The sequence below is a fragment of the Bos mutus genome, chromosome 2, assembly GCF_027580195.1.
Source record: "Bos mutus isolate GX-2022 chromosome 2, NWIPB_WYAK_1.1, whole genome shotgun sequence".
NCBI lineage: Eukaryota > Metazoa > Chordata > Mammalia > Artiodactyla > Bovidae > Bos > Bos mutus.
The window spans coordinates 101,527,545-101,547,588 of NC_091618.1; the positions used below are offsets into that span (position 1 = coordinate 101,527,545).

At 42.9% G+C, this 20,044-nt stretch overlaps 1 protein-coding gene and 1 long non-coding RNA gene across 4 annotated transcripts in view; one reads left to right on the forward strand and one right to left on the reverse strand.

The window, feature by feature from the left end:
* Nucleotides 1-8,133, reverse strand: part of DPP4 (dipeptidyl peptidase 4) — an 84,642-nt gene extending 76,509 nt beyond the window's left edge. Inside the window, exons 1-2 of one of the 2 annotated variants that reach the window (XM_005897282.3) lie at nucleotides 7,820-8,133; nucleotides 7,213-7,300 (exon numbers count right to left, since the gene is read on the reverse strand). In XM_005897282.3, the coding sequence (XP_005897344.1) occupies nucleotides 7,213-7,300; nucleotides 7,820-7,825 (94 nt within the window). In that variant the 5' untranslated portion in view covers nucleotides 7,826-8,133. The remainder of the gene's footprint in view (nucleotides 1-7,212; nucleotides 7,301-7,819) is intronic. The other variant, XM_070357597.1, reaches the window with a different exon arrangement.
* A 510-nt stretch (nucleotides 8,134-8,643) lies between these two features.
* Nucleotides 8,644-19,216, forward strand: LOC138990317 (uncharacterized). Of its 2 annotated transcripts, XR_011466427.1 has the most exons (5): nucleotides 8,644-8,825; nucleotides 14,795-14,926; nucleotides 15,078-15,261; nucleotides 18,103-18,151; nucleotides 18,287-19,216. It is a non-coding gene; the product is annotated as an uncharacterized lncRNA (long non-coding RNA). The 2 variants fall into 2 exon arrangements; XR_011466426.1 differs by lacking the exon at nucleotides 8,644-8,825 and having other exon boundaries at nucleotides 14,408-14,926.
* The last annotated feature ends 828 nt before the right edge of the window (nucleotides 19,217-20,044 follow it).

Here is a 20,044-nt window from a genome sequence, read left to right on the forward strand (position 1 = left end):
ATGCTCTTCTGCAGGGGATCTTCCCAACCTAGGGATTGAACCTGCATCTCTTTTGTCTCTTGCATTGGCAGACAGATTCTTTACCACCTGCACCACCTGTGAAGTAATAATGAAATAGTAAGACTCTATAGTTTAAATCGGAGAAGGCAATGGCACCCCACTCCAGTACTCTTGCCTGGAAAATCCCATGGACGGAGGAGCCTGGTGGGCTGCATTCCATGGGGTCGCTAAGAGTCGGACACGACTGAGCGACTTCACTTTCACTTTTCACTTTCATGCATTGGAGAAGGAAATGGCAACCCACTCCAGTGTTCTTGCCTGGAGAATCCCAGGGACGGGGGAGCCTGGCGGGCTGCCGTCTATGGGGTCGCACAGAGTTAGTTGGACATGACTGAAGCGACGCAGCAGCAGCAGCAGCAGAATTTAAATAACTTTGGGCCAGATATTTTGTTACTTGCAGCCAAAAGTATTCTATCTGACACAACTTTCATACAGAATTAGGATGGGGGGAGGGGTTTTACGTTTTTGAGAGCTAAACACACAGGTGAACTGCAATCCTGGGAGCCAGTTTACTCTCATGGCCCCAAGGTTGGAAGGATTATATCCAGGCTCAATAATTATTAACTCTTTATGCTTGGTTGGTTTCCATATGAACTTTCCTGGGCAGCATTTATCATGTTCTCTGTAGACCTTCCACAGCACTTTGATCATTTACTAGAAGGCCGCTTAGGGCTTTTTATTATAGTTAATGTTTATGCTTCTTTTAATATTGTGAATTATTTGAGGGCAAGGGCCATGTCTATTATTTTTATATCTCCAGTGATCAACAAAGTGCCTGATGTAGAAAATACTCAATAAATATTTGCTGGATTAAAGAATGACCTTATGTTGACAGGCTGGGTGAGTAATGTAGAAGGCCCTCAGAGCCCTGTCTTGGAAAGTGGAAATGTATCCAAGTATGATGAGAGAGTTAGGGGAACCACGGCAGATTAGCTCTTGTGGCAAGCACAGAACCATGAGGGCAAAAGAAAGTTCTCCATTGGGCCTGGAACAGCCAGTCAATTGTTCAGGGAGTCATCCTTATGTCTTCTCCTTCCACTGATACCATCCTGTCCAAGTAATCATCATCTCTCACCGGGATAAATCACTCCCTACCCTGCACCATGATCTAGGCCAGAGTCAAAGACATTTTAGAAATACAAACAAGATCAGGCCACATTCATGCTTGAAACAGAGAAACTCCTTCCTGTGTCCCTCTGTGTTCTTGATCGCTTGTGCTTATTAATGCAGACAGTTAGCTAAAGCAAATGGTTTATCATTAAGTTTGAAAAGATTTCCTAGGAAGTTGTGACTTTGAAGTGCAGTACACAACCGCAAGTATAGTACTTGGCAAAAATAAAACAGCTAACTCAGAAGTGCTGATTTTGTAGTTTCAGTTTGCTCTCAGATTGAGAGACACACCCTCTTTGGGAGGTCACAAGGGACCTCTGAAGACTAAAGGTAAAAATATTTACAAGATAATTGGTTTACAGTAATGAAAGCCATAAAGCGATGATAAGTCATTAAGTTACAAAAGTTGCCACCAAAGTAATTCTTTAAAACAGTATTCATGGAAATCAGTGGCTTCCCAGCTGGCTCAGTGGTAAAGAATTGCCTGCCAAAGCAGGAGACACAGGAGACAGGGGTTTGACCCCTGGCTCAAAAAGATCTTCTGGAGGAGGAAATGGCAACCCACTCCAGTATTCTTGCCTGGGAAACCCCATGGACAGAGAAGCCTTGCGGGCCACAGTCCATGGGGTCGCCAAGAATGGGACACGGTTGAAGTGACTGAGCATACATGGAAATCAGCAGACTTAGGGAAGGGTAGAAGTCACAGGATCTGAATTCCCAAGTATTAGTACTTCCTCCCAAAGCACTAAACTTCTATGCCTCAGTTTTATTCCGTGTACCAAGTCAGGAAATGAATACCTTCTCTGACCTGGATTGTTTTGTGAGGATCAAATGAAATGATATAACATGCATTAGAAGCATGTGTAATCCAGTCCAAGGACTAAACCTGGACCAACTATCGCCACTGAAAACACCTATAAGACCAGTCAGAAGAGAGGTGACAAAGAATTCTCTGGTGATAAAGAATCTGCTGTGCAGTTCAGGAGATGCCTGTTCAATCCCTGGTCCAGGAACTAAGATTCCCACGTGCTGCAGGGCAACTAAGCCTGCTTGCTTCAACTAGAGAAGACTGTGTACCACAATGAAGAGACCAAGGGCCACAAGGGAGTACAGTCAGCACAGTCAAAAAAAAAAAAAGAGTGGCATGCAGTTCTGGACTGGGAGCCATTGCTTCTCTACAGCTTTGTGTAGGAACAGAGGCAGCAGCGGCAATTACTTTCCCCCAGAACACTTAGCATTCAGGGATGAGCAGTCATGAAATGAAATACAGTCATATAGAGACGAAGCGGTCACATTAATGCTAATATGGCCACATTAATTTTATACTTAATCACAAAGTACCAACTGTAGAAGCGTGGTGTCTGAGCATGAATCCCAGCTCTGTGGAACTTTGAGCGAGTTCCTTAATCTCTTTGGTAGCCCGCCTCCAAGATGGCCCCACTGAGCCCCACCCCAATATTCACAGCCTGTGCAATGCCCTCTCACTTTGTGTCAGGGTTGGTGTGTATGACCAATAGACCACAGCAGAAGTGGTGGCACAGAACATCTGAGGCTAGGTCAAAAAGACTCTGAGGTTCCCTACTTGGTTGTTCTCTTAGATCCTTCATTCTAAGGGGAGACAGCTGCTTGGAAAGGCCCATTGTTTGGCAGGGAACTGAGGCCTCTGGGTAACAGCCATATAAGAGAGCTTGGATGTGGATTACCCAGCCCCAGTTAAGCCTTCAGATGATGTGTTGACTGTAACCGCATGAGAGACCTTGAGCCAGAATCACCCAGCTAAGCCTCTGACAAATTCCTGACCCACAGAGACTGTGAGATAACAAATATTTGTTTTAAGTTTAGAGACAATTCATTATGCAGTAATAAATAACTAAAGTGCCCTCTCAAGATTTCTCTAAATCTTCTGTAAAACTGGAAATAATAACCTCTGTCAAAGGGTTGTTGTAAGGATCAAATGAGAGGTGTATTGAACACCCCTGCCCAGTACCTGGCACAGAGTGAATCTGTGTTGGTTATTACATCTTTGCACCTTCTCTTCCACAAGGAAGGTGGTCCTGCATGTACTTACTGTCACATTTCCTAGGTTCAGCAGTTTAAGTCTTAAAATTTCAAGCACACTGATCTAGCTCTAGTCAGTCTCTTGATGTCACTTTTCTCTGACCATCGGTTAGGCAAATAGCTTTCCCTTTTTCTGACCTCTTTTAAGACGAGAGGCAAGATGTCTAAGATAGAGAAATTTAAGGCACATCCTATAGCTAGGGAACCAAAAGCCAAAATAGCTGGCCTGAAAAAGGCCAACTCACTGACCTCAGGAACACTCTACAAAGCTTGATAACTGAGTGAGCTTGGAGTCAGCTAGAGCTTTTACAGGGCTCTTTGTTTAGAATTCGTCCTCTGAAATATACAAAGCTTTCATTCAGACTTGCTTCTGTGTTTTAAAATCTGGAATAGATCCTGGACTTCCTCAGGCAAACTTCATAGATGTTATCTTTTTTTTCTCTGATTATTCCTGTCTCCTCCTTCACATTTGGGTTTTCTTTTATTACTGGTGGATGGCAGAGCAGTCAAATTTCCTATGCACTGAAAGAAGATACTGAGGAAATTTACTGCTACAGCAGTGGAAAGAATACAAGAAGAACCGATATGTCTCTATCCCATAACAAAACCCAGTAAGAAAACTATCTGACAAATAACAAAACTCAAAACAATTTGACAACTATTTAAAAAACTCAGCCTATAATATATCATAAAGAGGGAATTAAAGGGATTGCAAATACTGAGTGAGAAAGTTTTATTGCCTCTAAGCCATGAAGATTTCAATTCCACTATGAGTAAATTATTTTTATACATTTTATTGCTGATTCTCTGAAAAACGATGTCTAAATATGCAATATCCTTCTCTCTTAGGATATTTGAGGAATTAAAAACAAAATTCAATCTGTTAGTATATATACAGAAGGAGGTAAACTTTTGATATTACCTGGTGAAATGCATAACTCCTGACCTCAAGAAGCTTTTATTCTAAAAAAGTACTGTGAACAGTATTAAGCTCACACCTTCGTCTTTCTCTGTCTCCATCTCTCTCTCTGCTCCAAGTGTGTCCAGAGTTCTGCCTAAGTCAGCTCTTCATATGGAAACACTTAACCTTTTAAACCAACCTCTCTGGGGGATGAACTTGAGTTTGCTCATTTCTTCTTCCTTTTTCTCTTGGCTTTTTAATACTTTGCTTTGCACGTAATCCAAAACTTTATTTTGTTGTTCTATCAAAATCTTTCTTCCTTTCCTCTTTCCTTCTTTCTTTTTTTCCCCCCACTTCCTTTCCTTTTCATTTATATTTCCTTTCTCCCATCTCACTTCTTCTCTTCCTTTCTGGTTTTGACTTTAAAACCTTGATGGACAATATCAAGGGATGCTTCTTGGGTGACGTGTCTGGATCCTTTGTAAAAAGGTTATCCCTTATTGTGGTTCAGAAATGGTATTGGTGGCTTGGCAAAAAAGCTGAGCTTTTATCTTTGTTCCTTATGATAATGGAGGAGTTGAAACAAGATAATTTCCTTTTTCTCCTCAAATATACATACATGCCAATTAAGAAATACAAGAGAAAAGTAATTTGATTGTCTAAGTGTAAATAAAGCACACAATGAAACCACATCTCCACCAGTAGTTTAAGAGGAGTTCTCAGCCACCCTATCCCCTTCCTCCCTATGTTTCCAATTATCAAAGTCTAATCATACACATTTCTGAGTATCCCTATAGCCTCCAAATTCTACTCTGCATCATCAATCTCCTGGTCACTTCCTTTTCTTCCCCTCCAGCCTTGTCCCATGTCCGTCCACCTTCCCACTGTCCTGCTCCACACTGCAGGCACACTAAAATTTTCCATCATTCACAGGTTAAAGTCCTGCCGCTCACTCTTCTTTCTTGCTAAGAGTCCTCGTAGGATCCCAGATAGAGGAGGTGATATTGTGTCTCTAAGATGACTCACAAGTCATTCTAAATTTTCTTGAAAACTTACCTCCAGGAATTGATATTAACCCTTCAGGCCTCCCCACAAAAGAAACCTCTTGTGAGACATCTTTCCCAGAAGCGATCTTCCTAACACTCTGAGAAGTTTGCTCAAGCCTCTCTAAACTTCCTCACTGCATCATAATAAAAGTTAGGTGGAGACACGTGAACCTCTCTGGAAGTCCCCTTCAAGAGAATGTCTTTGAAATCTTTGTTCAAATTTCATTTGGAGAAGAGACTAGGTATGGTTTAAGGGAAATGGTGAGACAGTCCCTCCCCAGTCTGTATACTCCTTCCAGCAAAACAAAATCTCTGTAGTTAACTTAAACAAACCCCACAGAAGTCAGCTGCATGACTCAGGCCCCTAACTCATTCCACTGCCATCTCAAGTGACTTATTATCAAAGTTTGCTGTTCCTTTCAACTTTCTTGAAGGGAAGTTCTGATAATTATAGTTTCATCCATTCTGCCAAGGAGGCCTGGGTGCCTCACAATATGTTAGAGATGAACAGACTATCCAGGTTACTTTGATTTGTTTGCATATCTGCTTCCCACTAGCTTGTAAACTTCCTGAAGTTGGAGGTCTTTATATTTATAAAATTTAATCTTTGGATTTGCAGCGACCTGCACAGTTCCTGGAACATAATGTAGGTCATGTGAATATTTACTGATTGTATGGGTGACCCATCCTTTCCCCACAGGAAGGCTTTGTGTGCGTGTGGTTGTTTAAATATACAAAGTACCACTTTATGAAAGCAGTTATATTTTAACAGCTTGTAACAAAGAGTTGAGAAAGTGGACAGATGCCCACCATTTAATAGCCTAAAATGGTGGTAGCCATGGGTTTTTTAAGTTACTAAAAGTTATTATCAATAGGTCAACAGACTCAGTTATTTAACCTTTGGCACCTTTGCCCTGGCCCTGAAATTGCTGGCCAAACATGGTTTTTGATGGTTCTACAAACTAATTCTGAACTGTCACTTTGAAATTTAGATAAGACCTCCCAGTATATAAGCACTGTCTACACATTTCCTGGTTGACTAGACCATCAGAGAAGGCACTTCAGTTAGCTGACTAGAATGTGAATATTTAAATGAAAGAACTATTTAAAAGGAAGTAGGGCCAGAGAGGAAGGAAATGGCAACGCACTACAGTGTTCTTGCCTGGAGAATCCCAGGGACGGGGGAGCCTGGTGGGCTGCCGTCTCTGGGGTTGCACAGAGTTGGACACGACAGAAGCAACTTAGCAGCAGAGGCAGCAGCAGGGCCAGAGGAGACCCAAACTAGTTTTTCTCACTTGTTTGCATCCAATACTGTGCATTTCATTATATGGATGTTTTATATTAAAAACTAGGACTAAACTGAAACAGTGAAGCCAGCTAAAAGAAACCAAGGTGGATTTAAATGAAAGACTCCACTAAAGACAACTGATCCCACCTCCTCTGAATATCGCCATGGACATGGTGATAGTTTCCATCAGCTCTATGGAAAACCACCTGAATTTCACCATGGACACAGTGATATTTTCCATCAGCTTTATGGAAAACCACCTGGGTTCCCTATGGACTTTCTTTTCTCAAAACTGTATTTGGGGTTTTTTTCTTAATTTTTTCCCTCCCTTCATGGCATCCTTACAGCTTGTTGGGATCTTTAAACACTGTCTCTTTTCCTTTGAAGATCACAATCATGAAAGTTCTTTTTAAGAAAAAAAAAAAAAAAACGGAGATTAAAAAGGTACTAAATTTAAATTTGATAAAAAGAGATCTCAAAATTTCCCCTTATTTTCAGGAAGTATGTTTTTGCCATATGTAAAACGTGGCAGGTGCAGGTCTCTCGCAGCCTAAACACAGGAGACCAACGAAGCGAATCTAGCGGCTACGCTAGAAGCAGCGATCACGCCAGCGAAGCCTGAGCTCCACGACCTGGCACACTGGTCCCACCCAGTCCCCAGCAAAATTCCTAGGTCTCCTTGGAATGTTAAAATAGAACCTGATCCCGGTCTCCAACCGTCTTATCTTTTTCAAATGTTTTAAACTTACTGCCTTTGGTCAGCAGAACCACGGGCACAGTGATGACGGTGACGAGCGCAGCGATCGCCAGCAATCCCAGGAGCACCTTCCATGGTGTCTGCAAGCCGGGCAGGTCAGGTCCAGTTAGAGCCAGCCATCTGGCCCCAGTCTGGGTAAGAGGGTCGGGGCCCCGGCTGCCCAGAAGGCAGCGGAGTTTGCCGTCGCGCACGCACTGGGAGAGGGGCACAGGGGGCTGGGAGGGTTTGGAGCTCGCGAGTCGGAGGTTGCAAGAGAGCTTTCCCTTGAACTTCTGGCCTCCGGGCAATTTAATGTTTGCGTTTAAACGCACCTCAGAAGCCAAGTAAGGGTTCTGGCGCGCGTTTTGCCCGTGGCTCTCCAGGTCCTCCAAGGCTCGGTTCCTGGGTTCTTAGCCCCGCGGGTTCGAGAGCAAGCCAGGAGCCTTGGGGCGTCCCTTCACCTGTCAGAGGGTGGCTCTGGAGCTTCCGCCTAATGAGAGCCCCTGGTTTCGATCTGCGAGCTTTGGGTGGGGGGTAATCTGGCGAGACTTTAGTGAAGAGGCATCTACAACTCACCCCTGGGGCTCTTGGCGGGGTGGGGGGGCCCTTTAATCACTCACCTTCATGGTCTGCGTCTCTTCGAAACTGAAGTTTCGGAGCCGGAGCGCAGTCAGAAGTCTGGCGAGCCGCCCGGACGCGCGTGCAGCTCCGGAGCTCCGGGCACGTAGTCACAAGGCGCTTCCAAGTTTCAGCCCCGAGTTAAACATTAGTGAGCGCCGGGTTGGCAGGGTATAAAGGGCTGCAGGCAGGCTGCGGGAGAAGGCGCGCCGGCCCGGAGAACTAGCGTCCGGGCCGGGGGGCGCCCGAGAGGCACCTCCCTATGGGCGCGCGGGGCACTGGGTGGCCGCCGGACGCGCAGGGTGCGAGGTCCCGGGAACGCGCTGGAAGGGTGTGACAGCCCGAGCTGCGGCGAGCGGGCGCCCGGCAGGCATCCGACGTGGAACACGGAGGCTGCAGGTCGGCGGGAGAGCATGGCCCGCCCTCACTGAAAGGGACCTCTGCGCTCAATTCCCGCAACCTCGAGTGGGCAAGTGAGGGCACTTAGCCCAGAGAGGGTATAGGGCTCTGCAGACTGAGAGAGTTCATTGCTGGCAGCTGAAACTAAAACCCAGATCTCTGTCCTTTGCCAGTGAATGGTATGGTGGGGATTTCTAGGGTATTTATAGCTCCTGGAAGGCAGAGAGAGAAAAAGCGATTGTTCGCTTGTGAATGGCACTTAGAGGCTAAGTGTCCGGATTCATTCTCCGCAGGGGGTTTCTGGTTTGTCTTTCAGGCTTACCTTCTCATCATGATGCCAGAAATAATAACTCTAACACTTATGTGCAACTTACTTTTTCCCAGGAGCTACTCTAAGCATTTTTGTGTTTATTTTACAGGGAGGAAGAAGAAGGTTAAGTCAGCTGTCCAAGTAAAGGCAGCTAGGAAGTCGTGGAGCCTGAATTCAGAGTACATGTTCTTAACTGCCGCTCCATACGGCCTTTTATCTTTCAGTCTTCCAAAGAACATTTGGAAAAAAAAATTAAAAGAGCAGGTGTGGCTTCTTCCTCCAGGTCCCCAGGATGCCTGGTAGGTTCCTTCATTCATTCCCCTTTTCCTTTACTCATTCATCCCCATATCCTCCCATTTATTTCACCCATCCCGCAAATACTTGTATGGATACAAAGCATCAGACTCTCATCTAGATTTCAGAGATAGAGAAGTGAGACAAGATAGATGAGGTTTGTGCACTTGGCACTTTCAGTCTGAAATACACAACAGAACCTTTGCATTAGGGTCCCTCTACTTACTTCCTCTTGTGGATAAGCACTCCTGCTCTCTAAAAGGCCTCTTCAACTTGTTCACTCAGCTGCAAAACAAAGTCTCTCTTCCAAAGTTAGAGGTAAAAAGTTCGAAATGCAAAGTCCTGTGGGGCATTAATATATGATTATGAATAAATTTCAGTTTCCATCCTTTATCTCCAGTCTGAATGGCACTTCTGAACTCAGGAATCATTTTCCCCTCTGACTGCTAGTTGCTTATGACACATCCACTTACCCACACCCACCTTCAGAGGCCCAAACTGAACTCTTTATCCCTTCCGTCAGTCTCACCTCACCTTCCTCTGATGATTTCTGTCTTCGTTAAAAGTACCCCCATTCGCCAATTACATTCAAAGTGTCCTCACTCATCAGTTACAAACATGAAAGACTCGAGTCGTCTCAGTTTTTCTTCTCCATTCTCCTGCTGCTTTCACATGGCCATCATTTCCTCTCAGTTCTGCCTTTACAAGTATTTCTCAGATCCATCTCCTCCTCCCTCTTCCAGCTGCTGGGAAAGGTGAATCAATAGTGTGGTTGCAGCCTGTGAACTGGAGCTGGAAAGGACTCCAGGGAATGGCTCAGTGCTGGCCTCAGCTCTCATCGGTTCGTGTACTCAGCAATGGAGAAGGGAAGTCTGTACAACGGCCCACATGCTTAACCTCCATACCCCGACCATGACACTATCCTTTCAGCAAGCTCCAGGGAAGCTGGCCGACATCCATGGGCAGATCATCTTGTTCTCTGGAAAGTATTCCACAAAACACAAATATCTCCACACTCGGTCAACTTCAAGAGATTCGTTCCTAAATTTCTCCCACCTGACCTCTTTGTCGCTAGTCTTTCCATCTTGCTCTTCCCAAGTCTCTAAGACACCAACTGGCCAACACATTAGCCACCACGTGTAAGTCAGTGTAAATCTTATATTAGGCCATCTCTCTTTTCATGCACAATGGAAAACAGATGTACTACTCCAAGTTCTCGCTGTTAGGAAGATTTCTCTTTCTACTCTATTTCAGAGCATCCCCGAGAGGGGCTATAATGTAGCAGCCATCATTCGTGACTGGTGCCAGCTTACTTTGCATAAGGCAGACTCTTCCCTTCTCTGTTGCCTGTTTATGAGGAACTGCTATGCAGTTATAGGTGTGTGTTTAGGGAAAAACACCAAGCAGAGGGAGAAGCACCATGGAGTCCAAGCTCATTGCTTATGTAATTTTCTTATGCCATCTGAATCACTTGTGCTCATCTACTGGATCTATAGATACCATTTTCACTTAATCATGGGACGTGGCTGAACATACTCAGCTTTGTCATTTGGTGGGCCAGGTAACAACCAGTTTGTTATTGAAGTTCAGGTTGTATAGTTATGGGTTGAATTGTGTCACCTCCAAAAAAGATATGCTGGAATCCCAATCCCCAGTAACTTTTCAGAAAGTTACCTTATTTGGAGACAAGGTCTTTGTAGAAGTCATCAGGTCAAAAAGAAGTCATTAGGGTGGGACCTAATATACTATGAGTGGTGTCCTTATAAAAAGAGAAAATTTGAAAACAGAGACAGATACACATAGAGAGAAGATGGTATGAAGAGACTCACAAAGAAGACTATGATCTACAAGTCTAGGAGGCAGATTTAGAACAGATCCTTTCCCTCAGGTCTCAGAAGGAGCCAACCCTGCTGATCCCTTGATTTCAGTCTTTCAGCCTTCAAATGGATAGCATCACTGTCTCAGTGGACGGGCATTTGAGCCAACTCCAGGAGATAGTGAAAGACAGGGAAGCCTGACCTGCTGCCCTCCATGGGGTCGCAAAGAGTCAGATACAACTGAGCAACTGAACAACAACAACCCCAGCCTCAGAACTGTCAGGCAATGAAATGCTGTTAAGCCATCCTATATGTGTATTAAATGGGCCCCACACACTAATATACCAGCTGTTCTACGATCATGTTTTCAGTGTCTACCAGGGCCCTGTAGAAAGAGAGGAACTGATTTTCATATAGTGAATAGTCATTGACTGTTGTAGCCCACATCTAAAATGAGCCCCAGAGTTTGGGTGTTACCTTTGTGTATGCAGGCTAAGTTGCTTCAGTCGTGTCCAACTCTTTATGACACCATGGACTGCAGTCGGCCAAGCTCCGTGTCCATGGGATTCTCCAAGCAAGAATACTGGAATGGGTTGCCATTTTCTTCTCTAGGGTACCTTCCCCACCCAGGGATCAAACTGCAGACTTGTGTCTCCTGCATTGGCAGGCAGGTTCTTTACCACTAGCACCATCTGGGAAACCTTAATATACATCAAAAGATAACTAATATTTAGGCGAAGGGCATGACTTTTTTCTAAAAATCCTAGGCAGATTATCTGTGATTTTCCTATTGGGGCTTGCCAGAAGCTTTGCCTGCCACAGACACTTGTAATAACTATTATCTGTTGGGTCATTAAGATCCAAGGATCAGGGCAGCTTGCACTATAGCCTAGACCTAGGGAGCCCTCTCTTGTTCTAGGTTCCATTCAAAACAGATAGCCATAGGTACTACCGAGCAAATAGGTTGGAGAAGCACAGCTGGTTGTGGTATATGGTGTCTCCAAAATCCAGAGAGTTCTGGCAAATACTGTTACTCTTTTTGGTGGGCACACAGGGTGTAGTGGCTTACCCATCATTTTAGGGGGGATATCATAACATGTTCTAGACTACTAAGTCCCTTGAATCCTTGCAAACATTTTCATGGAACTTATCCTCTATTCTGTGGTCATATTTGTCTTGCTGAAATATATAAGGAACTTGCTACTTACTGTTCCCAAGGTCCAATTAGCTTGTCACCAATGTAATGGACCCATGTGATGTTCTATGGGATTTCAAGATGATCAAGATCCCAGGAGGCTATATTATGATAGAGAAGAGAGTTGGGGCTTCCCTGGTGACTCAGCAGTGAAGAATCCATTTGTCAATGCAGGAGACACAGGAGACAATGCAGTTCTATCCCTGGAGAAAGAAATGGCAACCCCCTCCAGTATTCTTGCTTGGAAGATCCCATGAACAGAGGAGCTGGGAAGGTTACAGTTCATGGGTTTGTAAAAGAGATGGGCATAACTTAGTGATTAAACAACATGATAGTTGACATTTCCCTGAAAGTAAGATGGTAAAATTATACTGCTCACTCTTCCAGGTGATGGCAATTTGAGATGGCCCTGAAGGAAAAAAAAGTACTCTTCAAGTTAATAGCCACAGATACTAGGATTGTATTGTCTGGTCCAGTGAAGTTACCATGCTGGTACAATGGACATGGTTCCATAATCCATCTTTTGTCTGGGCTGAGCAGGAAGTTAACTGAGTATAGGGTAGGGAATCTGCACCATCTCTGTGGGTGAGGGGAGAAATGAGTCAAGAAATGCAAACAGCCTCTTAAAGCCAGAAAAGATAAGGAAATGAATTCTCCCCTAGAACCTCTAGAGGGTATGCAGCTCTGATGACACCTTGACTGTAACCCTGCTGCTGCTGCTAAGTCGCTTCAGTCCTGTCCGACTCTGTGCGACCCCATAGACGGCCTCCCACCAGGCTCCTCTGTCCCTAGGATTCTCCAGGCAAGAACACTGGAGTGGGTTGCCATTTCCTTCTCCAATGCATGAAAGTGAAAAGTGAAAGTGAAGTCTCTCCGTCGTGTCTGACTCTTAGCGACCCCATGGACTGCAGCCTACCAGGCTCCTCCGCCCATGTGATTCTCCAGGCAAGAGTACTGGAGTCGGGTGCCATTGCCTTCTCCAACTGTAACCCAGTAGGACCTATTTCAGACTTCTGAGCTCCAGAAGTATAAGACAATACATTTGTGTTGTTTTAAGCCACTAGGTTATAATAATTTGTTACAGCATTAATAGAAAAATTAATGTACCCTTTACACGGCTGATGTTCTAACTCCATAGCAATGGATGTTTTAACTCCTAGAGCCAGGATTTAATAACTCCTGGGAGGTCTGGTCATATCCCTTCTCACTGAGCATTCTCAAACATAGCTGTAAATCCCATGTCTTTCTGAAGGAGACTGGGAAGAAGATTTAAGGATGTACTGTAGGAGCATTGCAGGCTCTGGTCCCTGTTTCAAACAGGGCGTTTTGGGTCTACGAACTGACTTGAATCTGGAAACAATGAAAAGACATGAATTTCTATTATGGCAACTAAAGTGAGATTTTTGACTCAGATTTAGAATTTTTCTAAGTGGTGAAATCAAACCATAACTTAGAATGTTACCCATGAACTTCGTTCTTAAGTACCCCATGATAAATGAAACACCACCATTGGAGGTTACACGTTTTGATTACCATGTTATCCCTGGAGATGTTTATAGTAATAGCTTCTTTAAAGAAACGGAGTCTTTGAAGTAGGGTCCCTGTGAGTTATTGCCCTGGAAGGATGCAGCCAATGTCAGATTGCAGCACAAAGCAGATAAAAAACAGACGGAATAAGTACTCTGGTCTCTTTCTTCTAGTCTTTCCTGCTTGTATGTCCCAACTAAAGGCAGAGGACAAAGGAACCTGGATAATAGAGGATGTTATCTGCAGGCGTCATTTTCCTGGGGCAATGGGCAGGGAAGATAAGGGTGAAGGATGGACAGGAGGGTCTAAATGAAAAATAACCAGATAAACAGCCCAACACTACATATTATTTGTTAAATTGTCTCCTAATAAAGATTGGAGATGTTGCATTTATTCTTTTTTTTTTTTTGTAGTTCAAAAGTGATTTATTTTTTTTTTTTTTGAGCCTTAAGTGTGCCTTAGTTTTTTTTTCTAATTTTGTTTTATTTTTAAACTTTACATAATTGTATTAGTTTTGCCAAATATCAAAATGAATCCGCCACAGGTATACATGTGTTCCCCATCCTGAACCCTCCTCCCTCCTCCCTCCCCATACCATCCCTCTGGGTCGTCCCAGTGCACCAGCCCCAAGCATCCAGTATCGTGCATCGAACCTGGACTGGCAACTCGTTTCCCACATGATATTTTACATGTTTCAATGCCATTCTCCCAAATCTTCCCACCCTCTCCCTCTCCCACAGAGTCCATAAGACTGTTCTATACATCAGTGTCTCTTTTGCTGTCTCGTACACTGGGTTATTGTTACCATCTTTCTAAATTCCATATATATGCGTTAGTATACTGTATTTATGTTTTTCCTTCTGGCTTACTTCACTCTGTATAATAGGCTCCAGTTTCATCCACCTCATTAGAACTGATTCAAATGTATTCTTTTTAATGGCTGAGTAATACTCCATTGTGTATATGTACCACAGCTTTCTTATCCATTCATCTGCTGATGGACATCTAGGTTGCTTCCATGTCCTGGCTATTATAAACAGTGCTGCGATGAACATTGGGGTACACGTATCTCTTTCCCTTCTGGTTTCCTCAGTGTGTATGCCCAGCAGTGGGGTTGCTGGATCATAAGGCAGTTCTATTTCCAGTTTTTTAAGGAATCTCCACACTGTTCTCCATAGTGGCTATACTAGTTTGCATTCCCACCAACAGTGTAAGAGGGTTCCCTTTTCTCCACACCCTCTCCAGCATTTATTATTTGTAGACTTTTGGATCGCATTTATTCTTTTATCTTTCTCTTCCATCATTCTCTCTCTAGTGCCTCGTTAAATGCCTGGAACAGAGTAGTCAATCAGTGTTGGTGGAATAAATGAAAAATTAAATGAGCAAAATATAACATTGGGTCTTTCTCTGTGTTCTTGGTGGCTGCAACTGGAAGTGAGGAAAAAATGGGATCTCATGTGTGGCAAGAAAGGAGAGAGCGAGAATGACAGGGCTGAGATGGTGAGGGAGCTGAACAGATCTTACTCCTGTCCCTCTGCTCTGCAAGAGAAGTAAAGGAAGTACAAAGGTATTTCTTCTTTTTCCCAGTGCCCTCCTTGACCTCCACCTAATTAGAGAACTCTGTCCACCTGTGTGGGAATGACTTTTCTAGCATGTCCTTTATGCTGCTGCTACTGCTAAGTCATTTCAGTCGTGTCCGTCTCTGTGCGACCCCATAGATGGCAGCCCACCAGGCTCCCCCGTCCCTGGGATTCTCCAGGCAAGAACACTGGAGTGGGTTGCCATTTCCTTCTCCAATGCATGAAAGTGAAAAGTGAAAGTGAAGTCGCTCAGTCGTGTCCGACCCTCAGCGACTCCATGGACTGCAGCCTACCAGGCTCCTCCATCCATGGGATTCTCCAGGTAAGAGTACTGGAGTGGGGTGCCATTGCCTTCTCCGCATGTCCTTTATAACCCAGGTCAAAAGTCACTTCCTCCGGGTTACCTTCAACAATAACCCCATCTGTTTCCATACCATTTTCTGCTTTCCCTACCAACCAGAGTTTGGCAGATTATTCTGCTTGTGATGTTGTTGTTCAGTTGCTAAGTCATGTCCAACTCTTCACGACCCCACAGACTATAGCCACCAGGTTCCTCTGTCCATGGCATTCTCCAGGCAAGAATACTAGAGTGGGTAGCCATTCTCTTCTCCAGGGGATCTTCCTGACCCAGGGATTGAACCTGGGCCTCCTGCACTAGCCGGCGTATTCTTTAACACTGAGCCACCAAGCGAGTGTGCTATTTACAACCAAATTAATTTCCACCTAGAGATACAGAGATGATAGTTAGCTAGGTGGATAATCCTATGGATTTAGATGTATGGAAAGAAGAAATTTTAAGCCAAAGGAATAACTGTATACAAAGGCTGAGTGAGAAACCTGGAGATCTTTAGGGACTATCTATTAGTTTAGTTTCATCAGGATATAAGGTATAAAGGTTGATCCTGGACATATGCTTTAGTCTTAAATTCAGTATTCAGTATGTACTAGGGAGCCACTTAGAGTTTTTGCCAGGTGAAGGAACACAATCAGACTTAACTTTAGATATAAAAAACAGGCAACAGCATAGGCTGGATAGCTGAGAAATGGAAGAACGAGAGATGGGATGAGAATCATAAACTTGAATGTTGCAAAATTGATTGGGCAGGTGCTTCTCTGTGTGGAGCTTGTCATAAAAGAATTTAAATCATGTTGATTTGTATTTGTTTATATACAAGTCTCTAAAAACTATTTCCCATGTGTAGTGTGAAATGTTTTCCTTGCCCCAATGATCAGTAATACCAAATAAGTAGTTCATCTTATACTCAATACATAATTAAGGTCTCTTGCTTCCTATTAGAACAGACATTAGCCAGAGAGGAGGCTTTTGTGCACTTCTTTGATTGTTCTTTGAATAGTCTATGGGTTTTTAAAAATTTGAACAGTTTGCTTATATTAGCTACTGACTTAAGACATAATTATATGATTTTATGAGAAAATATGTTTAAGATCCTTGGAGCTAGATTCTTACAAAATGGCCATGGTTATGATAATTCCTTTATGGCTTGGGCTTCCCAGGTGGACCTAGTGGTAAAGATGGTAAAGAGCCTGCTTGCCAATGCAGGAGACTTTAGAAACAACCCACTCCAGTATTCTTGCCTGGAGAATCCCATGGACAAAGAAGCCTGGTGGGATAAGGTCCGTAGGGTCACAAAGAGTCAGACATGACTGAAGAGCCTGAGTGGGCACACATGCAATCTGTAAACGGGAGGTGATGTGGTGATGCTAATACATGTATATGAGGCTGCGATAGCGAAGGAGGGGAGAGGTTGACTAGGTTGCTCTCATTGTAGGAAAGAGCAAGAGCCAATAGAACAAAGCTAGGGACTCTAACTAAACTGAGATATCTAATTTGCCATGGAAGGAAACACATACTCTCTTCTGAGTGGTAGAGCACATAATCAGAAAGTTATATGCAGAAAGGCCTTCAGATTCATTGTACGCTGTTAAGAACAATAAGGAAAAAAGACTTCATGTACACAAGGATCTTTGCTATATGCAAAGACCTTGGCATTGGACTAGAGTGAAAAGTTAGCCTGTCATTTATTAAAACTGTAGTCAAATATACAATAATATAAAATTTACCATCTTAACCATTTTTAAGTGTACAGTCATTTCTTTTTTATCCATAATAGTCCAGTGATTGTAGTGTAATTTTAGTGGATCAAACATACAGTTTAAAATTACATGACTCTCCTTTATCTTGACAAAATGGTGGAGTAAAACCATGACTCTCACTGTATATTTTTTGAACTAACATCTGTTTTCTGGCAATGGAAAAGAGTGACTATGTGGGAATTGGATCTTTTTACTGATATTACAGGGGAGTCTGCTATGGCTGTATGGGCCTTTATTCTGGCACTATACCTAGTGCTTTGAGAGAAGTGACAGTAGTTGTATTTAGAACAGAAACTAAACCAACTGGGGAGAAATTTCAAGCCAGAAATGACCAAACAAAGGTACTCCAAGAGGGAAGGTCCGATGCTATTTAACTCCCTGGTGGAAAAGCTTTGTTTTAGGTAGAAGTATTTATCTAGGCTCTACAGCATGTTTCTCAAACTTTTAATTTCCTTATTCTTTACCCTCTCCCCACTCTCACTTCTATTTCAGAGATTTTTTTCCTGAGCCCCACACTCAACTTGAATTCTGTATGTCTGTTTATGTATTACATGTTCTATATAAATACATATTATTATATGTTCTACATAAATCTGTGCTTCATACATCAGAAGAGAACGTTATTTTTGCCCCCAAGAACCACTCCCAAGGGGGTGATATTGCCCTCACTGAGAATGTATGCTCTGTAGTGACACTGATTTCAGAGTGGACGTGGCAATTACTCAGGATCACCAGAATATAACTACTCCTGTAGAGTGCTGGTTCTAGCATAGGATAGAAATACTAAGTTCACTCTGGTAAGGCTAACGTATGAAATCTTAATGCTGAGAGACTGAACACGCAAATAGACAAGGGCCAGACAACTGAATTCTCACTCACAGCCTCTACAACAATCTGTCCAAAGTGGTCAGGTCTTCACTGATTGTCAGCTTCCCTATTTTTGCCCTTCTTTCCAACCCAGAACCAACCAGAAATAGATGAATATGCTCGTTAATTCAATCTTGTCCGAAGCCCCACTTCTCATCAGCCTGCCTCCTGTTTCCCACAGGAGACCCATCTCCAGGTCCAGCATACTGGAAGCCCCACTACTTTTCACGGTAAAGCGCTGCCACTCCCTTGCTGACCTTTGAGTCCAAATGTCATTATGGGCTGATTCTTGCTATATTAAGCTCTGAAAAAATAGCCGTGGCTTGTTCTCATTTGGGTGATCTTTGTTTATTTCCATAATACAGAATGAAGATTGCAGCCAAGGAAGACCGTACATATTTAAAGAGACACCACAGGTTTAATAATTAACTTCTCCATTTCAAGGTTTCAGCAGCATGCATGGCTCATCTATTGATCTCTGTTTTCTTCAACCATCCCAAAGGCTGTTATTTATCTTGTCCTTTATCAGTCACACTGTGTGAATAATTTAAGTGATGTTTTGGCTATTTAACTACAGCAGTCATAATATTCAAAGATGTTTGGAAATGCAGGCAAGTGCCAGAAGAGTTTAGTAAGTCATTCAATGGGAGTCTTATACATACAAAGACACTGTTACTTAGTTTCTTGAATATTTACATGTTAACTTCAATTTTGATATGAAAATTGCTCACTGCTCAAATGACTACTTCTTGAGGGTTTTACTACAAATGCTTTCTCTTTAGAGTTAAGACTTTCTGTCATATCCACCAGCGGGCAGATAAACTAAAAAAAAAAATTCAGCAGTGACTAAAAGAGGAATTGTGAATTCATGTGAATAGTGAGTAACAAAGCAAAGACCATCCAAAGACTTTTAGATAGAAACTGGGTGATGGCCATCAATATTGAGAAGAAAGCCTAATTGGTGGCTGCTCAAAGGTTAGCCTAGGAGTCTGCCTTCTACTAATGGGAGACAAAAATATTTCAATATGCCAAGTCTATTATGTAAAATACAAAATATATTTTAGATTTTTATTTTATTACTTATTTATTTACTTACCTTTTCTTATTGTTGTTGACTTCTAACGTAATTTTGTTATGATCAGAAAATAATTTTTAAGTTCTTAAGATGTACTTTATGGTTAAGCACGTGGCCTACCTTTGAGAATATATAATGGGAACTTCAAAAACAAATGGGTATTACTAGCTGGTGTTCTAAAAATGTCAACTAAGTAAAGCATTTTCCAATCTTATTCAGACTTTGAAGACTTATTTTTTTATACTTTTATTAGTTGGGTGCTAAACTATTCTACTAGATTCTTAAAAAATATTTTTACTGTGGCTCATTATTTATTTACATTTAACTTTAATTCAATCAAGGTTTATACTTGTTGATATGCTACTTTGCCAGGCAGTGTACTGGAAAATTCACAGTGAACAAGTCAGGTCTGATAGGGGGATCACAGTGTTTACAAAAAAGTTTATCATTGTGAATCCATCCAAGCTTGTCAGCAAAACCCAAGACCAAATGTCAGAAATGATTAGCCTTTCATTCAGGTCAGTTCAGTCTCTCAGTTGTGTCCAGCTCATTGCAACCCCATGAATAGCAGCATTCCAGGCCTCCCTGTTCATCACCAACTCCTGGAGTTTACCCAGACTCATGTCCATCAAGTCAGTGATGGCATCCAGCCATCTCATCCTCTGTCGTCCCCTTCTCCTCCTGCCCCCAATCCCTCCCAGCATCAGAGTCTTTTCCAGTAAGTCAACTCTTTGCATGAGGTGGTCAAAGTATTGGAGTTTCAGCTTCAGCATCATTCCTTCCAATGAACACCCAGGACTGATCTCCTTTATGATGGACTGGTTGGATCTCCTTGAAGTCCAAGGGACTCTCAAGAGTCTTCTCCAACACCACAGTTCAAAAGCATCAATTCTTCGGCGCTCAGCTTTCTTCACAGTCCAACTCTCACATCCATACATGACTACTGGAAAAACCGTAGCCTTGACTAGATGGACCTTTGTTGGCAAAGTAATGTCTCTGCTTTTGAATATGCTATCTAGGTTGGTCATAACTTTCCTTCCAAAGAATA